Here is a 17,794-nt window from a genome sequence, read left to right as displayed (position 1 = left end):
CCACTAAAATCTTGCATGTCACACTTATTATTTTTACCACTGAACTGAGCTTCTATCATGAAATACAGTATTAAGAAGTCTGCGACACGGTTTTGATGTTGAATTTTAAAAGCAGCGGCAAGCCGGCCGATCTCATACGTTTGATAATGACAGAACACCGCTGCTTTTATAATCGTCAAAACAGCGTCAAGGACATCTAAATCCTGTATTTCACAATATAAGCGTGTGGGAAAAAAATAATAATAATAAAAGTTTAGTGAAAAAAAATAAGTGTGAACTGCAGGACTTCAATAGGTGTAAAAAGATGTCCTCTTGGCGACTTCAGAATGTAGGCTTAGAGTGGCTGAGCTTGGGGTGTACCAAGATGGCCGTGACGGAACGTCACTTCCATTACACGATTTTCACGGGTCTGATGGAACACAGGCTTACCGTGGCCAAGTGCGGGGTGTACCAAAATGGCCGCCACTGTGTACCGACGGAACATCACTTCCGTTACCTAATCTGAACACAGGCAAGAGGGGGGGGGGGGGGGGGGCTTAGCTGAGAAAGCCCCGCCACCTCCCCTCCTGAAGACTCCTGGGATGTAGGACATCATTTGCCTAGTCATGGAAACCAGGAAGTAACTGAAGAAATGTAAACAAAAAAATACGTTTAAAATTAAATGGATAGGAAAGTATATAAATATAATATTAGCAGCATAAAGATTATAAATAGTCAATATTAATTGAGAGAGTGAAGTTCGGCTTTAACACAACAATCTAATCCTTTGGCTGATTGGTCTTCAGATGTGGATTTTCCCTTTTAAATGGCTTCTGTATCTTCTTGTTAGCACAGGTACATTGGTTGGCATCTTGGGAGCACCACATAGATCTCCCCCCCCCCCCCCCCCACCGAAAAAAAACACTCCCAGAATTAGGGACACATTTGCACTTTGGATAAAGCAAGGTGGGCTCACTGCAAAGCCCCTACATGCCTTGTGAATCCTGCACAAAACACTAAATCATACCAATCAGGTAACCAAACAACATAGCTACACAATGCAAACCAGATCAGTGCCAATCACTCACTGTGTTCATTCAAACTGGGTTTACTATGCTTCGGTTTGTGAATGAACAGGGAGTCAGTGCTGAGCTCTTCCTGTTCATTCAATCTGTGAAGCCGAGGCTGCAGGGATGGAGATTGGAGGACCGTGTCCTCAATCTCCTTTCTCTGTCTCAAAAGTGGGTATGTTTAGACCCCGATATTTCACCAAAGTCCCCAACAGGACTGCAAAAAAAAATAAAAAAATCCACAAACAATCTTTGATCTAGGCATTTTTTTTTTTTTTTTGCATACAGTCGAGATTGAGATATAGATATATATATAATAGATAGAGATTATATATATATATATTATATATATACATACATACATACACACACACATACACATACAGTGATAGCCAATCGGAGGCCATCACAGCAATTAGGTGACCTACAACTAGGAGTTCCAGGTTTCAAATGTTAGTAAGGCCCCAGTAGACACACATTTATATGTGGCCCCACAAAACAAAGTCTAGTCCAGTGGGGCTGCATATATGTGTACTGTCATTGGGAAGGGCTTCACAGTGACAGCCAATCAGAGGCTATCACAGCAATTATGCGACCTGGAACCGGGAGTTCCAGGTTCCAAATGTTAGTACGGAGCCCAGGGCTCCTGGCGAGATCCAAAATGTTAATATGGGACCCAGGGCTCCCAGCGCGACCCCAAATGTTAGTACGGGACCCGGGGTTCTCAGCGAGACCCCAAATGTTAATACGGGACCCAGGGCTCCCGGTGAGACTCCAAATGTTAATATGGGGCCCAGGGCTCCCGGCGAGACCCCAAATGTTAATATGGGGCCCAGGGCTCCTGGTGAGACGCCAAATGTTAGTATGGAACCCAGGACTCTTGGTGAGACCTCAAATGTTAATACGGGACCCAGGGTTCTCAGCGAGACCCCAAATGTTAATACGGGACCCAGGGCTCCTGGTGAGACCCCAAATGTTAGTATAGAACCCAGGGCTCCCGGTGAGACCCCAAATGTTAGTACGGAACCCAGGGCTCCCGGTGAGACCCCAAATGTTAGTACGGGACCCAGGGCTCCCGGCAAAACCCCAAATGTTAATACGGGACCCAGGGTTCCTGGACAGATGGCAAATGTTAGTACGGAACCCAGGGCTCCTGGCGAGATCCAAAATATTAATATGGGACCCAGGGCTCCCGGCGCGACGCCAAATGTTAATACGGGACCCAGGGCTCTAGGCGAGACCCCAAATGTTAGTACGGGACCCAGGGCTCCCGGCGAGACCCCAAATGTTAATATGGGGCCCAGGGCTCCCAGCGAGACCCCAAATGTTAATATGGGACCTAGGGCTCCTGGTGAGAGGCCAAATGTTAGTATGGAACCCAGGACTCTTGGCGAGACCCCAAATGTTAATACGGGACCCAGGGTTCTCAGCGAGACCCCAACTGTTAATACGGAACCCAGGGCTCCCGGTGAGACCCCAAATGTTAGTACGGGACCCAGGGCTCCTGGTGAGACCCCAAATGTTAGTACGGGACCCAGGGCTCCTGGTGAGACCCCAAATGTTAGTATGGAACCCAGGGCTCCCGGTGAGACCCCAAATGTTAGTACGGGACCCAGGGCTCCCGGCGAAACCCCAAATGTTAATACGGGACCCAGGGTTCCTGGAGAGATGGCAAATGTTAGTATGGGAACCCTGGGCTCCAGATGAGACTCCAAATGTTAATACGGGACCCAGGGCTCCTGGCGAGACCCCAAATGTTAGTGAGGAACTCAGGGCTCCCGGTAAGACCCCAGGAGACACACATTTATATGTGGCCCCACAGAACAAAGTGCAGTCCAGTGGGGCTGCATATATGTGTACTGTCATTGTGAAGGGGTTAAAGAATTTATTTATGAACTGAAAAGCAATAAATGCAGAAGTGGCCCAGCAGGTCTCCTGGGTATGACCCCGGCAGTATGCTCTTTTTTTATGTGATCAGTGTTCCTTTTTTAAACTTTTATTCAATAAATCCATGGCCGTGCAGAACATTATTGCACTTACTAAATGTGCTTTTATTTAATATCATGACCTAAATGCAGATGAGCAGGGCATGCAGTAATTCAGAACCTGCACACTGTTCACTCCTAACAGAGTACAGTGACATTTCCACTATTGTCTCTGAAATCAATCAATGTATCCGGATTGCACTTACCAGAACCGTCATACAGCCTGTAGATGGCTTTACTCCCCGGAATCGTCATCTTCTCCTGGTCCTCACTAAGCTTCATCCGGGGCTGATCGTTCACCTGCACCAGCTACAGAAGGAGCAAAACACAAGTCGATCCAGTGAACAGTCGGGATGAGCGGAAACTCAATTCACAGCAACGTGAAAAAAGGTCTTTTTAAACACTTCCCGACCAGCGCACGACGATGTACATCGACAGAATGGCACGGGCAGGCATATTGGCGTACATGTACGTCCAATCTTCAATGCCGCCCTGCCATCGGGAGCGCGCCGCCGGCGGCGCGCTCCCGCGCTGGTCGGGACCCCCGTGAGTCCGGTCGCGGGACCCGCGGACTCGATCGCCGCGGGCATACCCGCGATCGTCTCACGGGACGGCTGAATGGAGGAAATGCCGTGTAAACAGCATTTCTCCATTCTGCCTAGCAACTAGTGACGCTGATCTCTGCTCCATGTGATTGGAGCAGAGATCAGTGTTCACTAAATGAAAGCCCAACCCCCCCACAGTTAGTAACACACCCCTAGGAACACTTAACCCCTACACTGCCACCCACTGGTTAACCCCTTCACTGCCAGTGTAATTTACACAGGAATCACTGCATTTATATAGCACTGATTGCTGTATAAATGACAATGGTCCCAAAAATGTGTCAAAAATGTCCGATGTGTCCCCCACAATGTCGCAGACACAATAAAAAAAAAATCGCTGATCGCCGCCATTACTAGTAAAAAAAAAAAAAAAAAAAATGATTAATAAAAATGCTATAAAACTATCCCTATTTTGTAAACGCTATAACTTTTGCGCAAACCAATCAATAATCGTTTATTTATTTTTTTTACCAAAAATATGTAGAAGAATACGTATCAGCCTAAACTGAGGGAAAAAAAGTTTTTTTTATATATTTTTGGGGGATATTTATTATAACAAAAAAGTAAAAAATAATGCGTTTTTTTCAAAATTGTCGCTCTATTTTTGTTTATAGCGCAAAAAATAAAAACCGCAGAGGTGATCAAATACCACCAAAAGAAAGCTCTATTTGTGGGAAAAAAAGGACGTTAAATTTGTTTGGGAGCCACGTCGCACGACCGCGCAATTGTCAGTTAAAGCGACGCAGTGCCGAATCGCAAAAAGTGGTCTGGTCTTTGACCAGCAAAATGGTCCGGTCTGAAAGTGGTTAAAAAAGGACCCAACCGTGAATTATTATTATTTTTTAATTTTTTTTTTATAAAAGGCCATGAAATTCCAAGCAATATTCTCCCATGTTGGATTCTTACCTTGTAGACGCAGCCCAAGGAGGGCTGAAGGGTACATGTGACTAGGTGGGTGCCAACGCCAATCACGTTAATCTCATTCTCCTGTCAAACAGAGAAAGAAGCAGATATATGAGACACAAACATGGTCCTGAAAACAAGCAGCAGCCACGTAACGAGGTGCACACTCACTACAATACATCAACATCCAGGGGGGGAGTTCTCCGACGCTTACAACCCTCAACCCTGCATTCATCAACCCTTTCACGCCGGTGGTACACATATGTGGCCTCTCAGCGGATGGTCCTTAACCACTTCCCTACCATAATAATATGATGTCCGCAGGAGGGATCTCCCATACTGGCCGGGTGTCATATGACGTCCTCGGCTTCCCGGCTGTCTAGGGGGGGGGGGGGGCGCACTCCCGCCGTGTCACTCGGGAGCCGGTGTCCGTGCCCGGTGGCCGCGATATCCCCCGGGCACCCGCAATTGCCCGTTAACAGAGCAGGACCGTGAATCTGTGAGTGTAAACACAGATCCACGGTCCAGATCCAGGGGTGGTAAAACACACAGATCCACGTCCTGTCAGGGGAGAGGAGACCGATCCGTGTGTTCCCAGTACAGAGGAACACCGATCGGTCTCCTCCCCTTGTGAGTCCCCTCCCCCCCACAGTTATGCCTTGTACACACGGCCGGACATTCCGACGGAAAAGGTCCGATCAGATTATGTTGTCGGAAAATCCGATCGTGTGTGGGCTCTTTCGGACTTTTTCCATCGGAAATTTCAGACGGAACAAGTTTGAGAGCTGGATCTAAAATTTTTCGACAACAAGATCCGATCGGACTTTTTCCGATCGTTTGTAGAGAATTTCCGACGGACAAAGTGCCACACATGCTCGGATTAAATTACGAGACCAAAGCTATTGGCTACTAGCCTCTAGGTCAGGGGTGCCCAACCAGTGGCCCGCGGAGCCTTTTGATGTTGCCCGCGACCCCCTGCTCTGTGATGGAATAGAATACAGTTATTAATAGTAAGTTTATTACTAAAATCACAGTGTATATACGGGCATATCTGTTCTGCAGTGGTTACTGAGCTGTTTTTATAGTTAGTTAGGTTGAATAAAGACACCAGTCCATCCAGTTCAACCTGAGTGAGTGTCTACAATTTTCCCTTTCCCTGTACATTGCTACACCCACATCGGTCCCTATCCTCAAGGAGCCCACAATCCAAGGTCCCCAGGCATGTACTGGCCATCGGGACTACCGGGAGTTTCCCGGTGGGCCGATGGCTCAGTGGGCCACTCTGGTCTAAGGGGGCTGGTATTGGGACACTCTGGTCTAAGGGGGCTGGTATTGGGACACTCTGGTCTAAGGGGGCTGGTATTGGGACACTCTGGTCTAAGGGGGCTGGTATTGGGACACTCTGGTCTAAGGGGGCTGGTATTGGGACACTCTGGTCTAAGGGGGCTGGTATTGGGACACTCTGGTCTAAGGGGGCTGGTATTGGGACACTCTGGTCTAAGGGGGCTGGTATTGGGACACTCTGGTCTAAGGGGGCTGGTATTGGGACACTCTGGTCTAAGGGGGCTGGTATTGGGACACTCTGGTCTAAGGGGGCTGGTATTGGGACACTCTGGTCTAAGGGGGCTGGTATTGGGACACTCTGGTCTAAGGGGGCTGGTATTGGGACACTCTGGTCTAAGGGGGCTGGTATTGGGACACTCTGGTCTAAGGGGGCTGGTATTGGGACACTCTGGTCTAAGGGGGCTGGTATTGGGACACTCTGGTCTAAGGGGGCTGGTATTGGGACACTCTGGTCTAAGGGGGCTGGTATTGGGACACTCTGGTCTAAGGGGGCTGGTATTGGGACACTCTGGTCTAAGGGGGCTGGTATTGGGACACTCTGGTCTAAGGGGGCTGGTATTGGGACACTCTGGTCTAAGGGGGCTGGTATTGGGACACTCTGGTCTAAGGGGGCTGGTATTGGGACACTCTGGTCTAAGGGGGCTGGTATTGGGACACTCTGATCTAAGGGGGCTGGTATTGGGACACTCTGATCTAAGGGGGCTGGTATTGGGACACTCTGATCTAAGGGGGCTGGTATTGGGACACTCTGATCTAAGGGGGCTGGTATTGGGACACTCTGATCTAAGGGGGCTGGTATTGGGACACTCTGATCTAAGGGGGCTGGTATTGGGACACTCTGATCTAAGGGGGCTGGTATTGGGACACTCTGATCTAAGGGGGCTGGTATTGGGACACTCTGATCTAAGGGGGCTGGTATTGGGACACTCTGATCTAAGGGGGCTGGTATTGGGACACTCTGATCTAAGGGGGCTGGTATTGGGACACTCTGATCTAAGGGGGCTGGTATTGGGACACTCTGATCTAAGGGGGCTGGTATTGGGACACTCTGATCTAAGGGGGCTGGTATTGGGACACTCTGATCTAAGGGGGCTGGTATTGGGACACTCTGATCTAAGGGGGGTGCTGATGGGACACTCTGATCTAAGGGGGGTGCTGATGGGACACTCTGATCTAAGGGGGGTGCTGATGGGACACTCTGATCTAAGGGGGGTGCTGATGGGACACTCTGATCTAAGGGGGGTGCTGATGGGACACTCTGATCTAAGGGGGGTGCTGATGGGACACTCTGATCTAAGGGGGGTGCTGATGGGACACTCTGATCTAAGGGGGGTGCTGATGGGACACTCTGATCTAAGGGGGGTGCTGATGGGACACTCTGATCTAAGGGGGGTGCTGATGGGACACTCTGATCTAAGGGGGGTGCTGATGGGACACTCTGATCTAAGGGGGGTGCTGATGGGACACTCTGATCTAAGGGGGGTGCTGATGGGACACTCTGATGTAAGGGGGGGGCTGGTAATGGGACACTCTGATGTAAGGGGGGGGCTGGTAATGGGACACTCTGATGTAAGGGGGGGGCTGGTAATGGGACACTCTGATGTAAGGGGGGGGCTGGTAATGGGACACTCTGATGTAAGGGGGGGGCTGGTAATGGGACACTCTGATGTAAGGGGGGGGCTGGTAATGGGACACTCTGATGTAAGGGGGGGGCTGGTAATGGGACACTCTGATTTAAGGGGGCTGGTAATGGGACACTCTGATTTAAGGGGGCTGGTAATGGGACACTCTGATTTAAGGGGGCTGGTAATGGGACACTCTGATGTAAGGGGGGGGCTGGTAATGGGACACTCTGATGTAAGGGGGGGGCTGGTAATGGGACACTCTGATGTAAGGGGGGGGCTGGTAATGGGACACTCTGATGTAAGGGGGGGGCTGGTAATGGGACACTCTGATGTAAGGGGGGGGCTGGTAATGGGACACTCTGATGTAAGGGGGGGGCTGGTAATGGGACACTCTGATGTAAGGGGGGGGCTGGTAATGGGACACTCTGATGTAAGGGGGGGGCTGGTAATGGGACACTCTGATGTAAGGGGGGGGCTGGTAATGGGACACTCTGATGTAAGGGGGGGGCTGGTAATGGGACACTCTGATGTAAGGGGGGGGCTGGTAATGGGACACTCTGATGTAAGGGGGGGGGGCTGGTAATGGGACACTCTGATGTAAGGGGGTGCTGATGGGACACTCTGATGTAAGGGGGTGCTGATGGGACACTCTGATGTAAGGGGGTGCTGATGGGACACTCTGATGTAAGGGGGTGCTGATGGGACACTCAAAATTTAAGTGGGCCGGTATGAAGTCCAGGGCCAAATTTCTGTCCCAGTCCAGCCCTGAAGGTCCCCATTCATATACTAGGGCCAATTTTGGACAGAAGCCAGAAGCCAATTAACCTACCTGCATGTCTTTGGAGTGTGGGACGAAACCGGAGTACCCGGAGGAAACCCACGCAGACACATGGAGAACATGCAAACTCCAGGCAGGTAGTGTCATGGTTGGGATTTGAACCAGCGACCTTCTTATTGCTAGGTGAGAGTGCTAACCACTACACCACTGTGCCGCCCCTGTGCTTTCAAACTGATCCGCAGGTGCGGTGCAGTGCACCTAATAAGGGTTACCTGCACTGAGCCATAGGCCCCTTTCACACGGTCTGTCCGACCCAATTGGACCCCTCATTTTCTGTCCCTGTGACAACTGGATTTTGAAAACCGAGTTGTCGTGGAAAAAAGGATTGGCGATATTGGGGTCAATTCACTAAGAGCTAAATGATGGCTAATAATACGAGGTAAAATACTCCATTCACCTCTAAAGAGTAGCAGATGTAAATGGACTTGTGTCAGTTTACAAACGCCTACCTCCAATCCGATCCGCAAAAAAAAGGAAGTAGAGTGGGCTGTCATGCACCCGCTCCGCTCATGGCGGCCCGCAGCCGGTTACCAAGTCGCTTAGGTGGCCCTCGCTCTTCAAAAGGTTGGGCACACCTGCTCTACGTAGTCCCGTCGTATGCAGCGAACATCGCCTCGTTTCGAACGATCGGATTTTCCGACAACTTCGTCCGGCCGTGTGTATGCAACACAAGTTTCCTCCAAAATCAGACGGATTTTGTGGTCGGAATGTCCGATCGTGTGTACAGGGCATTAGAATTACTCCCTAGGAAAAACACATTTAACCTCCTTGATCGTCCCCCCTAGTGTTAACTGCTTCCTGGCCAGTGACATTTATACAGTAAATCGGTGCATTTTTATAGCACTAATCGCTGTATAAATGTGAATGGTCCCAAAATAGTGTTAAAAGTGTCTGATGTGTCCGCTGCAATCACGATATAAAAAAAAAAAAAATAAATTATAGGAAAAAAATAAAAATAAAAAAAACACACGCCATAAAAATAATCGCCTATTTTGTAGATGCAATAAATTTTGCGCAAACCAATCAATATACGCTTATTGTGATTTTTTTTTTTACCAAAAATATGCAGAAGAATACGTATCGGCCTAAAGTGAGGAAAAAATTAAATAAAAAATAAAAATAAAAAATTAGGATATTTATTACAGCAAAAAGTAATTTTTTTATAACATGACACTCTTCTTTTGTTTATAGCGCAAAAAAATAAAACATAAAGACGCAGGAGGTGATCAAATACCACCAAAAGAAAGCTCTATTTGTAGGGAAAAAAGTGATGTCAATTTTGTTCGGGAGCCACGTCGCACGACCGCGCAATTGTCAGTTACAGCGATGCAGTGCCGAATCGCAAAAGACGCTCTGGTCTTTGGGCCACCAAATGGTCCGGGGCTGAAGTGGTTAAAAAAAAAAAAAAAAAAAAAAAAAAAAAAAAAATGCTGGCCAAACTATACAGACACTGACGGCTGCCCCAAAAACTAACCCTGGCACTGACCTAGATCAAAACTTGATCTAGGAATTTTCTTTACTTTTTTATTTAATTTTCTTTTCGCTCTGCAAGTAGTGAGTGAGAGAAACACAGAGGGTGGGCTTGATGGTGACTGATCACTGTGGGTAGCCAATGGGAGGCTACCATAGCGATCAGGCGAGCCAGAATCTGGAGTTTTGGGTTTCTGATTGTTAGGCCGTGGGGGCTCTTGGCGAGGAGATGCTCATACATGCGGCGGCTCCATTCATTTGGGTGCAGTGTTGTATGACCGCGCAATTGTCATTCAAAATGCGACAGCGCTGAAAAACTGGAAAAATTGGCCTGGGCAGGAAGGGGGCTGAAAATGCCCGGAAATTGAAGGGGTTAATATGTCCTTATAGGTGAACCAGAACGTATACGGAGCTGTACGGAATGTAAACAATGTGAAAAATAAAACAGCTGTCTACAAAACGAGGTTCAAAATAGTTGACACGTGAACTGAGTGACATAGTAAAAAAAATAAAAAAATAAAATAAAAAAAAACACGTGACCAAACTTGCAGGTAAGTGACCCACCACCAGAGAGTCCAAAAGGCTTACCAGAACGATTGAACCCAAATAAGGTGTACACCCAAAGGGTCAATCAGGCTTGTGGGGCTACACACCCAAGGGGAACTGTCGCAATGGGCACGACCTCCAACCAGAAGACCAACTCCAACAGTGGAGACCTCAATGGGGTAGGTTTTTAGACAAAAAAAAAAAACAGGTGGATTGTTTCTCCAATGAGATATATTTATAAAAAAGAAAAAAAAAAAAAAAAAAAAAAAAAAAAAAAGTAGGCACATAGTGTAATTCCGCTTAAAATCGGAAGTTATTTATTTATAAAAAAAGGAGTAAATACTAGACATGTGCATTCTTTTTCGTCCAAATTTTCGTGTATTTTCGTTATAGTTTTAAGAAACGACAGCGAACGCGCAGAATCCGACATAAACAAATGCTTTATCTTCGTTTTCATTGTGACAGCAGTTCGATTCAACATGACGCTGACAAAAGCAATCTGTGTCCATCGAACCTGTGGTCGAATGTGCCTAACCTTAGCTCTATTAGTCCAAGATTATTCGACAGAGAGAGAAAAGATTCGAGAGAGAGAGAGAGAGAGAGAGAGAGAGAGAGAGAGAGAGAGAGAGAGAGAGAAAAATTAGACAGAGAGAGAGAGAGAGAGAGAGAGAGAGAAAAGATTCGACAGAGAGAGAGAAAAAGATTCGACAGAGAGAGAGAGAGAAAAAAAGATTCGACAGAGAGAGAGAGAGAAAAAAAGATTCGACAGAGAGAGAGAGAGAGAGAGAAAAGATTCGACAGAGAGAGAGAGAGAAAAGATTCGACAGAGAGAGAGAGAAAAGATTCGACAGAGAGAGAGAAAAGATTCGACAGAGAGAGAGAAAAGATTCGACAGAGAGAGAAAAGATTCGACAGAGAGAGAGAGAAAAAAAGATTTGACAGAGAGAGAGAGAGAGAAAAAAAGATTCAACAGAGAGAGAGAAAAAAGATTCGACATAGACAGAAAGGATTCAACATTATAGAGACAAAAAAGGTCGAATGTGCCTAACCTAACTCTATTAGTCCAAGATTATTCGACATGGAGAGAAAAGATTTGACATGAAGATTCCACGAAGCAGTCACCACGAGCGGACATTTTTTGGTCAAATGCTCCGCCCATAGGCTATAGAAGAATTCTAATGTTGGTTGACTACTAATAATAATTAATAAATATAATTACTAGTGTCATACAACATTAGAATTCTACTACAGCTTGTAGGCGGAACATTCGACCGGAAATGTACGATTGCGGCGTCGTACAGTTTAGCTGCTCCCTCGAATCTTCTTAGAACATTCGACAGACACCATCAGCCTTCAATGACAGATTCAACCTTAATTATTTCAGATTTTCGTACGAATGTTTTTTTTTTTAACTAAACAAAATAAATAAAAACTAATTTCTGGAGTAACTAAATATATTTATTTTTCAGACGAAAATGAAATTCCGAAACGAAACATTTCAGTGTGCACATGTCTAGTAAATACACTAAAAAAAGCTTAAAATACAAAAACAGTGACTTCAGCAGAGCGTCCCGACCTGTAAAATGTAAACCTCTTAAAAAAGGGACGGGAGGCACCGGCATTAACCACTTTACATTCGTCCTATAGCTCTCTGCTACAGGGCGGCACCTGTGTGCCGGATCAATATTTTATATTATAATTAGGGCTGTTACTGATTTAAAAATGTTGTGTTCGATTAATCGATTTTTCGATTAATTGACTAATTTCGATTAATTATAACGCACATACGGATCCAACTACTAGCTGATCTCCTTGCATTGCAGCTCTGCATTAGTCAGTGGTAAATGTGGTATACACTATATACAATCACCTGACACTTTCGTTTCCACAATCCATGACTTAACTTCACAGTTCACACAAACGTTTTAAATTCAAACTGTAGCACTGATGTAAGTAATCTTTTTTTTCCACAGTAGCGTGACAATCCCTCCACCTCCGGTCTAACTAATCACTCTCACCTTATGGCATGGACCCCTGTGCACACAGGTGGTCATGCATGCGGGTATTAAAAGGGTTAACATGGACCAAAAACTTCTCTCACAATCTCAGGTCATGGGTAGAAAGAAAAGATCTCAGTGCTCACCGCTTAAGTATAAAAGATTTAATTTTTGTGTTCAAACACAAACTACTCACATAAAGATGATAAAAACACAGCATGTAAAGCCGACAATCGTGTTAGTTTTGTAGGGCAGCAGCGGGTGGCGTCTTGCATAGCTCCTCCCCCGTACACGTTACGTTCAATCAGAAACTTCAACGTCACCGGACTCCTCCCCCCTTCCCTTCCTTAGCAGACGGAGGCACTTGGGGAAGGGGGGAGGAGTCCGGTGACGTCGCCGGATCTCCGGCGGAACTCCCTGAAGACCCGGGAAGTCGGCGGAGAGGTGAGTACCGATCAAAAGAATTTTGATCGATCAAAAAAATTTAACGATTAATCGAGGAATTAATCTTTAATTTTCACAGCCCTAATTATATATATTATACACACATATATATATACACTTGCCTACTGGGCACTTAAACCCCCCTCCTGCCCAGACCAATTTTCAGCCATCGGTGCTCTCACACTTTGAATGACAATTACTCAGTCATGTAACACTATACCCAAATTATTATTTTTTTGTCCCTTTTTTCACACAAACTGAGCTTTCTTTTGGTGGTATTTGACCTCTGGGTTATTTATTTTTTTGCGCTATAAAACAAAAGAAGACCGAAAATTTTGAACAAAAATGCATTTTGCTCGGTTTCTGTGACAACATTTTGCAAATTATTAATTTTTCTTCATAAATTTTGGCCACAATTTATACTGCTACGTATATATTTGATAAAAATAACCCAAATTAGTGGATATTATTTGGTCTTAGTGAAAGTTGGAGAGTCCACAAGCTGTGGTGCGAATCATACAAAATTGATCACATCTGATGTACTGGTGGCCGATCTCGCTTCTTGTGACCCGAACAAGTCAGGAAAGTACAAATACCCCCCAAATGACCCCTTTTTGGAAAGTAGACATTCCAAGGTATTTAGTAAGAGGCATGGGGCATGGTGAGGTTTTTGATGTTATCATTTCTTCTCGCAATTCTTTGCAAAATTAAGATTTTTTTTTTTTTTTTTTTTTTTTTTTACACAAAATTGTCATTGTAATAGGTTATTTCTCTCACATGACATGTGTATACCACAAATGACACCCCAAAATACATTCTGCTACTCCTCCTGAGTATTACAATACCACATGTGTGGGACTTTTTCACAGCCTGGCCACATAGAGAGGCCCAACATGCAGGGAGCGCCATCACGTGTTCTAGGAGCATAAATTACACATCTAACTTGTTGACTACTTATTACACTTTTGAAGGCCCCGGAGCACCAGGACAATGACACGTGACACTGATGACAGATGCACTAATACGTGGCACTGATGACAGATGCACTGATACGTGGCACTGATGACAGGTGACACTAATAACAGATGGCATGTGACACAGACAGCTGGCACTGGGGACAGGTGGCACCGACAGGTACTGTGGGCACTGTGTTGTGTTAGTGTGGCACTGTAGTTTATGATTTTTTTTCAGTCACGCTGCAGCACGTGATCTCTGGGTGAGGAGGGAGAGCCGACAACGAGAGATGATTTCATATGTTTACATCTCTCATTGGACACTCCGACCGAGTGCTAAATGGCCGCTGTGATTGGCTGTGTCCAAGGGACGCGGTCAACACAGATTTCCCCCGATGCGCGGCCACGGCGGCGCGCAGGGAGGAAGTAGACAGGAGGACGTCCATGGACGCCCTCCTGGCAATTGAGCGCCGTGCTGTAGCCGTCTTTCGGCTATAGCACGGGCGTGTAGTTGATACTTTCAGTGTGAAAGCACTCGGGGGCTGTAGCGCCTGTAAAGCTCCTCAGTGTGAAAGTAGCCTTAGTGTCTCTGATTGTTCACTGCAGTATAGCAGTCACGATATATAAAAAAAAATAAAAAAAATAAAAAAAAATCGCTGATCGCCATCATTGCTGGTAAAAAAAAAAAAAAAAAAAAATATATGCTACAAAACTTTTGCACAAACGAATCAACATGTAGTGGAACCTTTGTTTACGAGTAACACGGTTAACAAGCATAATCCAAAGTTCCACTGTACAATTATTTTACCAAAAATATGCAACAGAATACATATTGACCTAAATTTATGAAGAAATTTTTTTTTTTAAATATTGCATATTTTATGGCAGAAAGTTGAAAATTTATATTATATATAAAAAAAAACAAACACACATACATTATATATATATATAGATAGATAGATAGAGAAAGAGAGAGAGAGAGAGAGAGAGAGAGAGAGAGAGAGAGAGAGAGAGAGAGAGAGAGAGAGAGAGACATACACACTTTTATTTTATTTTTTTAACAACTGTTGGTATTTATTTATTTTTTGTTTATAGCCCAAAAAATATAAAAACCGCAGAGGTGATCAAATCCCACCAAAAGAAAGTTCTATTTGTGGGGGAAAACGAATGACAAAATTTTATGTGGCTTTATTTTTTTTTATTTTTTGCACGACCGTGCAATTGTCAGTTACAGTAACGCAGTGCTATATCGCAAAAAATAAAAAAAAATAGCCAAATGGCCTGGTCATGAAGTGGGGTAAATCTTTCGGGAGGTCAATAATTACGTATTAATAAATTGCAAGCAGGCTGCAACTAACGATTATTTTCATAATCGATTAATCGGCTGATTATTTTTTCGATTAATCGGATAAAATCACGAAAAAAACGTCATGTTCAATTTTTTCGTTTATTTAAACGTAAAATGAAAAAACTGGGACACCAATGATGGGGCACTATTCTCCCCCCCCCCACTGACACCAATGATGGGGCACTATTCCCCCCACTGACACCAATGATGGGGCACTATTCCCCCCCCCCCACTGACACCAATGATGGGGCACTATTCCCCCCACTGACACCAATGATGGGGCACTATTCCCCCCCCCACTGACACCAATGATGGGGCACTATTCCTCCCACTGACACCAATGATGGGGTACTATTCCCCCCCCCCACTGACACCAATGATGGGGCACTATTCCCCCCCCCACTGACACCAATGATGGGGCACTATTCCTCCCACTGACACCAATGATGGGGTACTATTCCCCCCCACACTGACACCAATGATGGGGCACTATTCCCCCCCACACTGACACCAATGATGGGGCACTATTTCCCCCCACTGACACCAATGATGGGGCACTATTCCCCCCACTGACAGGGCACTATCCCCCCCCACTGACACCAATGATGGGGCACTATTTCCCCCCACTGACACCAATGATGGGGCACTATTCCCCCCACTGACACCAATGATGGGGCACTATTCCCCCCACTGACACCAATGATGGGGCACTATTCCCCCCCACTGACACCAATGATGGGGCACTATTCCCCCCCGACAGCAATGATGGGGCACTATCCCCCCCCCACTGACGTCAATGATGGGGCACTATCCCCCCCCCCACTGACGTCAATGATGGGGCACTATCCCCCCCCCCCACTGACGTCAATGATGGGGCACTATCCCCCCCCACTGACGTCAATGATGGGGCACTATTCCCCCCACTGACACCAATGATGGGGCACTATTCCCCCCACTGACACCAATGATGGGGCGTTATTCCTCCCACACTGGTGTTTCGGGGGGGGGGGGGGGGGGGAATAATAAAGCCACATTGGTGTTTCAGCCGGGGGGGGGGGATAGTGCCGCATCATTGGTGTCCCCGGGAGGCGCTACTCCTCCCAGGGACACCAATGATGGAGCACCATTCCCCCCCCAGAAACACCAATGGGGCTCTATTATTCCCCCCCCTGCAGAAGCACCAATGTGGCTCTATTCCCCCCCCTCTCCCTCCCAGAAAAGCAAATGACGATGGGACACTGAATGTGGTGTGTGTGTTACAACTTTTAGCCGATAGCTGCTACCTTTTTACACACTCTGTGTGCAGCTCGCACTCGCTTCTCTGTTCCCTCGAGGCAGCAGCGGGCGGGGCTGAGATCTGTGACATCAGCGAGGAGGAGAGGCGTGCCCGCGGACGCGCAGCGGCGAGTGCGTGCCTGGTCACAGAGAGCGCCGCCGAGGACGGATGACATAGGACAAGAGGATTTATTTCGTTTTTTTTTTCAACTAACAGACAGGCGGAAGGTGCGGACCAACTAATCGATAATGAAAATCGCTGACAACGATTTTCATTATCGATTATTATCGATAATATCGAATAATCGTTGCAGCCCTAAAAGCAGTCTAAGCACCTGAAAAGTGACCTTTATAGTCCCCATGCAGCAGAGCCAATAAGTTGTGCCGATATACTAACAAGGAACATATTGATAGGAGGAGAGAACAGAGTGACGGCTGAGCTCAGTCTGCTGCTTCTCCTTTCACTGTCCAGTCACAGGGTGGGAGGGGAGGGGAGGGGGGAGGGGGAAAGAGACAAGACCAGTAGGTGTTACTAAACTGCAGCGGAGAAAAATGAAGGTCTCCTAAATGTCACAGCTACCAAGTAATTTTGGCCTTAGAGAGCTAAAGCTGAGCAGTGATAGGAGGAGATGCCAGAACCTCACCACCCGGGTCAGGAGCTTCAGACTTTTCTCACTGATGTCGTTACTGACAGCAATGGACAAGGTTTCCAAAGCTGGAACATCAAATCTGTAAAATAAGAGAGACAAAAGTATTAAAACTCTTTTTTTTTAAAGAGGAGCTGCAGTCTGTTCACATAAATTTGTAATAAAAACATCTTTTGCCATTCTGCAGCTTCCCTCCAACCACTTTACATATTATTTTATATATACTGTTATTCTGTACTTGCCCAATATGCTGCAGAAATCTCCCTCCGCTGAGTCTGGCTGCATCCATTTTAACTGTGGGCAGCTGAAGCTGCTGCCTGTTCCCTTTATGGATTTACACAGAGGCACACCTCCAGCTCTGCAGCTCTCATTGGCCCTCTTATGACTCTCCTCCCTCTCCCTTCCTGGCCAAACTCTCACGAGAGTGAGAGAGCTGTGTATGATGTCATAAGCCTAGGCTAATGACCAATTCCCCGTAGCTGTACGGTTTAAGACCCCATTCACACCTAAGCGTTGTGTAGCTTGACGCCCTGAAGCTACAAAACGCTGGAGGGGAAAAAAATCCATTATTCTCAATGGAGATGGTTCACATCTCCACTCCAAGTCGCCTGAAGCTCAAACAAGTTCCGGACCCCGCGAATCGGGCTGATTTGGGCGTTTTTCCTCTTTTAACATTGGTGACCTTTTGCCCTGCACAAATTCGCGGCAATTCGCTGTAAAAAACGCGGTAAAAAACGCTGCGAATCGCGGTAAAAAGACGCCGCA

General features: G+C 46.4%; 1 protein-coding gene across 2 annotated transcripts in view; it reads right to left on the bottom strand.

The window, feature by feature from the left end:
* The window catches only part of NAPRT (nicotinate phosphoribosyltransferase), a 53,476-nt gene that overhangs the window by 12,310 nt on the left and 23,372 nt on the right, over window positions 1-17,794 (bottom strand). For both annotated transcript variants that reach the window (XM_077490535.1, XM_077490536.1), the window contains exons 8-10: window positions 17,027-17,111; window positions 4,546-4,626; window positions 3,241-3,343 (exon numbers count right to left, since the gene is read on the bottom strand). In XM_077490535.1, the coding sequence (XP_077346661.1) occupies window positions 3,241-3,343; window positions 4,546-4,626; window positions 17,027-17,111 (269 nt within the window). The remainder of the gene's footprint in view (window positions 1-3,240; window positions 3,344-4,545; window positions 4,627-17,026; window positions 17,112-17,794) is intronic.

This window comes from Lithobates pipiens, unplaced genomic scaffold (assembly GCF_037356315.1).
Source record: "Lithobates pipiens isolate NorthernLeopardFrog02 unplaced genomic scaffold, aLitPip1_a1.2 Scaffold_19, whole genome shotgun sequence".
NCBI classification, from domain to species: Eukaryota; Metazoa; Chordata; class Amphibia; order Anura; family Ranidae; genus Lithobates; species Lithobates pipiens.
This window is presented reverse-complemented; position numbering and strand designations above follow the sequence as displayed.